At 32.4% G+C, this 8481-nt stretch overlaps 1 protein-coding gene and 1 long non-coding RNA gene across 3 annotated transcripts in view; one reads left to right on the forward strand and one right to left on the reverse strand.

Moving 5' to 3' along the window:
• LOC129921457 (uncharacterized) overlaps nt 1-1362 on the reverse strand; it is a 40817-nt gene extending 39455 nt beyond the window's left edge. For both annotated transcript variants that reach the window (XM_056003292.1, XM_056003291.1), the window contains exon 1: nt 920-1362. In XM_056003292.1, the coding sequence (XP_055859267.1) occupies nt 920-1362 (443 nt within the window). The remainder of the gene's footprint in view (nt 1-919) is intronic.
• On the forward strand, nt 696-2396 carry LOC129921464 (uncharacterized). Its single transcript, XR_008773528.1, has 3 exons — nt 696-796; nt 899-1628; nt 1709-2396. It is a non-coding gene; the product is annotated as an uncharacterized LOC129921464 (long non-coding RNA).
• Nucleotides 2397-8481: the final 6085 nt, after the last annotated feature.

Here is an 8481-nt window from a genome sequence, read left to right on the forward strand (position 1 = left end):
TGACAGTTATGAATTTGTAGTGAACACTTCATTTGAACTTTTCATTTCTGTTAAAAAATTGCAAATCCATTTTTTCAAGATTTTCGGAAAAACTTCCTGGACTTCCTTGTCGAAAAATAATGCATTTTTTTAAATTTCTTCCGAATCCATCAAACGAGATATCAAAAAAAAAGGTCTCGCTAAACTCTATTAACATGTGAAAACCACAATTTCCTAAGACATCTAGTTGCCGAAATTTTGTAATCAAAATAATATAAAAAAAAAAACAAGTATACGCCACAGTGAACGTATTAGTTGTAATTTCTGCTAAGGCCATAATATATATAAAAAAATTATACGGATTAAAAAGACTACCAAGCGTTTGGTATGAAGTTAAATTTAAAAAATATTATAAACGTGTAAAAAGTTATAAGCCCCAAAGCGGACAAAAAATCATCCGCAGTTTTGAAGGTATTAAAAACAGATTTATTATTATTAATGTGACCAATTCATGATTTTGTAAAAATTACAACTGAAAAACGGTTCAGTTTCAGGGCGGTAGAGGAGTCCAAGTTTCAGACGACAGTTTTTAGGGCATTTCTTACTGTTTTGGAGGAAATTGCGCTATAACGGAAAATAGAAAAAAAAAATATTTTGTCCAGGCGTAGCGTTTCTTTTTTAAAAATCACTTTATTTGTACCGTGTTGGTGGCTATAATACAAATTTCAGTAATCACATTTTCTTTAAATTTGAGGGTCAATCTTTTTACTCAGCTATGTTTTGCACAAAATACTCGAAACTTGATCTAGCATAAGAGGTTTGTTTTTTGCAAAAACACATGAAGTTGAAAAGCAATAAACACAACAGTTCCAATTTACTAAATTAAACTTAATTCTATTCCATCTACTCAAATACATAGATCCGATTCATTTGCACTTACTCTTTTTTAAAGTTGTTACTTAAAAATGTCCCCGACTCAATTAATCTATCACAATCGAACGTATTATTGGTCCAGGCTAATTTAGGTGCTCCGTGGACACCTGCATCTTTTCCCGCAACGAGACTACTCCAACTTCCTTTATCTCCGGTCCCGGAATAGGTATATTTTTTAGATCTTTGTTCACTTCGGCCACGAATACCCGCACACACTTGATCAACTACCGAACGTTGTTTTTGCAAATACAAAAACTTATTTCTCTCCGATGGCAATCTGGCCAATATAACCGAACCACTTCGATTAGCACTCCTTCCACGTGCACTACTACGATTACTTTCACTATTATTGTGTGTACTCTCAACGAAGGATCTTTGCTTCCGTAACTGATGTGGATTCGACCAAGTCTGTTGGCTTCGATTGCCAGCATACATTGCCGAAGAGGACATTCTTCAACCGAATCTAATAAAGGACTCAAAATACTCCAAGTAATCGAAGAACCAATATCGTTTGGCAAAAAAAAAAATTACTAATTGCAACCTCGTGTCCCTTCGCAAAAATTCAAAATATTCAAAAACGTTCGATTAGACTTTATGTCATCTGAAACGAGCCTCATCCACGCATAGATTTTAGACGATGGCGGTAACAGCGACGGCAGAGGTTTGTAGAATCGTAACGAGTACAGAACAAATAATGGAATAACAATTTTTCGTGGGTGGGTATTAACTTTTGGGCTGACTTTGCACGAGAATAAACTGATATAAATCTACTTCTTGTTTTCGCCAATAATTTCAGGTGGTGTCCCAGATTTATAACCCCTTCCCACACAACAACAACAAAAATCACAAAAACACAAAGTAAAAATAATTGCAATTGATAATAATAATAATAATACTATCGAAGTATGAGCTATACACAAATCCCGGCGATAGGACGTGACTTATGAAAGAATGGATTTAAAGAAAAAAGCACGTCCTTCGATTGAAAAGAATTTTCACACAATAAACTCAACACCGTATGCGAATGTTAAAACACTCTCGGCATGGAGAGTACACAAAACAACCGACGATTGTGTTTGGTTTGAAAGAAACAAAGTAACTCGCGAAATCGAAAGCATTCTAGTTTTGTGTGTTTGGTTATAGCATGAGACGCGGCGCTCTCCAAACGCAAGGAGTAGGCAACGAAAAGTATCTTAACAACAATGTTTGGAACGTTCAATGCCCTCCCTCGCGATTTGCACGGTTTTAACTATTTACCTGGCGACGACGACACGAGACAACAGTGTGCTCTATGAATAACTAAGCTAGAAACATACATAGGTATATCCTTTTTATGCCTCCCCAATTCACAATAATGTAGGGTAGCATAGATAAAAACATCAGGAAATACTATTATAAAAGTTTTTAGTTAACTTCTGGTTTAATTGGAATTTAAAAATCATTTGGAAATAAAAATCATGTTTGTTCATAAAAATCATGAATAATCTGAGATAATATATAAAAGTCTTAACTGGCGCCCAACGTGTTTTCTTATCACAAGCATATCTTATCTTATAAAAAAAAAGATTCCATGTCAAACCATAAGGGAAGAGCTGTCATCTCGTGTGATATGAGCTTTAAAATGCTGTTTCACACGTGATACATAAACATCACCATGAATAGTTATTTTAACTGGCGCCCAACGTGATTTTTTCAAACACACTTGTTGCTGCAATATATTAACGACTATCACAGTATTTATTTTTCAATTTCCCAATAGTGTAAATTGAATTTGTATGTGAGACACATGTAGTTCTTCTTCTTAACTCCGAAAACTTTATTATGGTTCCATTGAATTGGATGATTTTCTATTTTCCCATTTTTTTTTTTACTTTCTCCTTATGTAAACTCAACATTAGTTTGGTTTACTTTTGGGGGTGCGTGGTGTTTATTTGGGGGTTTTCCGTTTGCAAAAAAAAGAAACAGTTTGTCGATTGATTTCGCTTTCAAAAAAATTCAACATTACATTGCAGTTTATTCTATGTAAGTTGGAACTTTCATGGCTTAAAAGTTTTTTTTTTGAAGAAAAAAAAAAGAAAATTTTAATTTTTTGCATTTAAAGCTTTTAACATTGGCACCATTTGTGTGTTCTATTTCTGAATTTCTTTTCTTTTATGCTTCAGCTTTCTTCAAAATTCCTTGACTCAATGTACAATTAAAGGAAGGATTTATTCTTTTTTATTAAGAGAACATAGAATAATAATATTCGATATGAAAATATGATAAAGGGGTGTTGAATAAAAGTACCGTGTTGGGTGTATGTTTCTTTGGTATGGTAAAGGTGTTTAAGTTCACGTGCAAAAATAATAAGAACATAAATAACTTGGCATAGTTTTTCAACTAAATTAGATTGCCTTTGTTTGGGTATTGTTATGCTTTTGTTATTTATGTTTTTTTCTTTCTTCTACAAAAAATATACATGAAATATTATTTTAAGATACTTATGTAAGCCAATATTAACATTTCAATGAATATTCAAAATAATTTTTTGGAGTATGTATAGTTTTGCATATTAGGGGTATCCGAAGATATCCCATCAATTTATTACTAGTTTCGTTGTTTAGTCTTAAACCGTTTTTGTATGAAAATAATTCCCAACCGGAACAACGACGTTCAATTGTGGATTTTTTTTGCTCATACTTTAACACTGGGACAGCCCTTATACCTTATTCAAATCTCATTCAAATCCAGATTATTCAATCCCCTCAAACATTTCCACGTAGTCACATGTGTGAGTTCAGCAATTAAGGTATCAAATTTTTTCAAAACTTTACTGAAATATTCACAATTTTGTCACTTCTTGTTTCTGGCTTTAAAGCCAGTAGAGGAAAAGAGAAGCCCTGCCTGTATGTCGCATTGTTACCCCAGCGCTTTATGTCTCATTCGATTTGTCACCCTGTGTTGCCCTTTCACCCTTTGGGGGTTTTTGACAGGGGCAACTCCCTTCTTTATAATAGCTGCGTTCCTTTGGAAATATTTATCTACTTTTTATTACTTAAAACTACTTTGCTATACTGAAAAAGTAGTTCAAAGCAGCTTTAAGTACTAAAAAGTAGATAAATATTTCCAAAGGAACGCAGCTAATTTCTTATAAATTCCCTGCCTTCAAAATCTCATAGCATCAGAACACAACTCTAACACATATCATATCGTTTGTATGAGCGCTCAAAACTTGGGTACCTCTCTTTTTCTTTACTTAATTTCTTAAGCCTAGTACGCTTCTGATGCGACATGCGAAACGAAAAATTTTCAAGTCTCCAAAATCGACAACGAAAATGCTAACGAAAAAATATCATCGAGTACCTATTCTGTCAAAGTCAAAATAAAAAAATTCAAAATTAATTTAAAATCAAGAAAAATCAACAGAAAAAAATTTTTAAGGCAAAAAATAAATGAATAAAAAGTGAAAAAAAAAACTGTCAACACTGCTGTGGGAGTCAAGAAAAATGCACAGGACAATAAAAAGTAAGTGACAAGTGAGTGAAAACTCTTCTTTAGAGCTGCGTACTGAAAAACGAAAAGCAAAACGAAATTTTTCGTTCAAGATTTCGTCAACGAAGTTTGGAATGAAAAGTTTCGTGCTTACTAGGCTTCAGCAGCATGAAGAAAAATTAAAATTCTCATACAAAAATGGCACAGCGAAATCTACACTTGACAAAGGAAACTCTGACCTGTACTAGATTATTTGGAGAGATTCAACTAATTCTTCACTCACATTTTACTGTCCTGTGCCTACGTTCTGTAACTTAGTCGAGAACTTCTCGCATCGAAAAATTTTAAAACAAAAATTCCATACGTTTCTCTATTTGGAAAAATAACCTGTGTCTGTATCTCGATGTGAGATGTGAGAAGCAACCCTGTAAATTTTGTATTCCATTGGAATTATTGGAAACTGTCAAAAAAAGGGAAAATATTTGTACCTTTGGCCATCAAAGGCCATATACCTAGACATAGTTTTACAAAAAATATCTCAAGGCTCGGTAGTCCGAAGGTAGAGCAGTCGGTCAGCGAGTACCAAGGTACTCGCTGACCGACCAAGTTCAAGTCACAGTTAGGGCATGTAATTTTTTCTTTTTTTTTCTTTAATATTCTTTTTTTTTATTTTAAAAATTTAAGTGATACAAAAATAAATTACCGTGAACACTTTTACTTTTAACACATCTCACATTTAAAGGCTTGGCCACACCGGAGGGTACGCGGTAGAGGTACAGGTAACGGTACGGGTATTTGTATGGAAAAAATTCCAAACTGACACATCAACGTTCGGGTGTGGAATTTTTTTAATACAAATATCGTTGCCGCTACCCGTACCGCTACCTCGTACCCTCCGGTGTGGCCAAACCTTAATGCAAGATTATCAAATATTTTTCAAATATCTTTCTTTCTCGCATCCTTTTTGCTTGTGAGTAATTTTGGCAGTTCAATCGAGAAATTATCTCGATAATTTTCTTATAGACACAGTTTTATTCACATTTTTCCAGTCTGTCAAGCATTTTGATTCAGAAATGTTTCAAGGCGAGAAAAATTTGTTTATAGAAGCTTCGTTCCTTTGGAAATTAGGCCAGTCATTATATACATTTGGAAATGCAAAATGACCGAGAAAGCTAAATTTTGGATATGTTGTAGAGGATGCTTAAAAAAGCTTAACTTGAAGTTTTCGACCAAGATTTCCTATGAGCTTTTTCCGCCATTTTGAAAAAAAGGATAAAATTGGTTTTTTGACAATAACTCGGCTATCTGACGAGATGCGAAAATTTTACAAGGAGCTTTTTTGTAGCTTTTAACGAGTTCTACAATTCATGCATACACATTTTTTGTGTATCATGAACCGTTTTCGAGATATCGATTAAAAAATTCAAAAATTTCGGACATGCAATTTGTTTTTTGACATAATCTATTTTTGGGTGATGAATATCGAAAAAATTATTAACATAAAAATTGTAGCCCACATTCAGACCTACTATGTCGTATTTTTATATTTTTTTTTGGACAAAAATTACGACTTCCAGCCGGCCGCAAAGTCGTTTAGTCCGCTCCCACCGCCAAGCAAGCCGCCCGTACGGTTGTAAAAAAAACAATCATTCATGTTTTTTTTTTAATGTTTATATCATTATATCAGTAACACATACATACAAATGTATGTATTTATTTAATAAATAATGAGTAGAAGATGGTAATGGTTTTTTTGTTACCTCAATTTTATTAACCCAAATTTTGTAAATACAGTATACCGGCTTTTTGTGCATTTTGTAATTTGCTTCAATCTCAATATTATTTAGTTCATCAAAATTGCAATTAGATCAGTGCCAATAATTTTTGAAAATAAAAAAATTATTAGCAGCATATGGGTGGTTGGAAAATTTAGGATAAATGGTATATGAAAGCGGAAAAATAATTGCCCACAAACTAATTGGTGGAAAAGGGTGGGTGGGCGAAAAAGTGTTGGTGTCGAAAATCTTGGTTTTTTACGATTTCTGTCAAAAGTAGACCTCCTATCAACAAAAGTTAAATGCAAACGTTGTGGGTAATAAAAGTGTCATAACTTTTACTAAAACCATTTTATTTATATAATCTCAAAAATATTGAAAAAATGCAAAAAATACGATTTTTTTATTTTTTATTTTTATCTTTTACAAAAATGGTTTGATTGTAACAAATCTTGGTTAAAAATTACTTTGTTATGTTTTCTATGTATTTTAAATGTTTTTTGAGCAAAAAGTTAATTTTTTGATTTTTGACGAATTTAATTTGATAAAATAGCCTATTTGTCAATCGAAAAAGTTTTTGATTTTTGAAAAGCTTGGAATGTAGTTACTTATATTAAAACCTTTTATTTAAGATTGTATGGAAAAACTATACTTTTGATTTAGAAAATATTGAGAAAAATTGAAAAAAAAAACGATTTTTAAGATCGATTTAAGATAGAAACCAAATTATACATTTCTAATGGCCTTTGACCTTCTTAAATTCAATCTAGCATTAGAATAGCTCTAACGTGCAAAGTTGTTGAGATATTGAATTTTGAACGTTCAAAACACTATTTTTGTTATGTATACTTTGATTTCTATAAAAAAAAACTTTTTGACTAGTGAAATCCATCAAGGCATTCACCCGCCCCCTTTCCACCAATTAGTTTGTGGGCAATTTATTTTTCCGCTTTCATATACCATTTATCCAAAATGCTGCTAATAATTTTTTTATTTTCAAAAATTATTGGCACTGATCTAATTGCAATTTTGATGAACTAAATAATATTGAAATTGAAGCAAATTACAAAATGCACAAAAAGCCGGTATACTGTATTTACAAAATTTGGGTTAATAAAATTGAGGTAACAAAAAAACCATTACCATCTTCTACTCATTATTTATTAAATAAATACATACATTTGTATGTATGTGTTACTGATATAATGATATAAACATTAAAAAAAAAACATGAATGATTGTTTTTTTTACAACCGAACGGGCGGCTTGCTTGGCGGTGGGAGCGGACTAAACGACTTTGCGGCCGGCTGGAAGTCGTAATTTTTGTCCAAAAAAAAAATATAAAAATACGACATAGTAGGTCTGAATGTGGGCTACAATTTTTATGTTAATAATTTTTTCGATATTCATCACCCAAAAATAGATTATGTCAAAAAACAAATTGCATGTCAGAAATTTTTGAATTTTTTAATCGATATCTCGAAAACGGTTCATGATACACAAAAAATGTGTATGCATGAATTGTAGAACTCGTTAAAAGCTACAAAAAAGCTCCTTGTAAAATTTTCGCATCTCGTCAGATAGCCGAGTTATTGTCAAAAAACCAATTTTATCCTTTTTTTCAAAATGGCGGAAAAAGCTCATAGGAAATCTTGGTCGAAAACTTCAAGTTAAGCTTTTTTAAGCATCCTCTACAACATATCCAAAATTTAGCTTTCTCGGTCATTTTGCATTTCTAAGCCGTTTTTTCCGACATAATGACTGGCCTAAATATTTATCTACTGCTTAGTACTTAAAACTACTTTGAACTACTTTTGCTATACTGAAAAAGTAGTTCAAAGCAGCTTTAAATACTAAGCAGTAGATAAATATTTCCAAAGGAACGCAGCTAGAAACAAACGAATGTGAGAAAATGATTTTTGTGTCGATTCACATTATTTTTGTTCCGATTTGCGTGTTTCGTGCGAGAAATTTCTCGATGCGAGAATTACAGAACGTAGGCACTGGTTATTTTTATGACTCCAAAGATTTTTTATACAGTTTTCTTAATTTGTATTCCATTTTATTTTTTTGCCTACACAGCGTCTTATAGGAGTCCCAACAATATACAAAAAACCCGTAGTTGGCGTTTTTGTCCATCGTCGTTGATTTGGAAGAGCTTTTAAATTAAATTTTCCCTCTGATGAGATTCTACTACAAAATCAAATCTATTACAACTTATTTACAAAAGTACCTAAAGTGTAACATACACCTTAAGATAATACAACACAAAAACGTCACTTGACGTGGATGTTTTCGTGGCATTTCTGTCACTTGCTGTCAT

This window comes from Episyrphus balteatus, chromosome 1 (genome assembly GCF_945859705.1).
Source record: "Episyrphus balteatus chromosome 1, idEpiBalt1.1, whole genome shotgun sequence".
Taxonomy (NCBI): Eukaryota; Metazoa; Arthropoda; class Insecta; order Diptera; family Syrphidae; genus Episyrphus; species Episyrphus balteatus.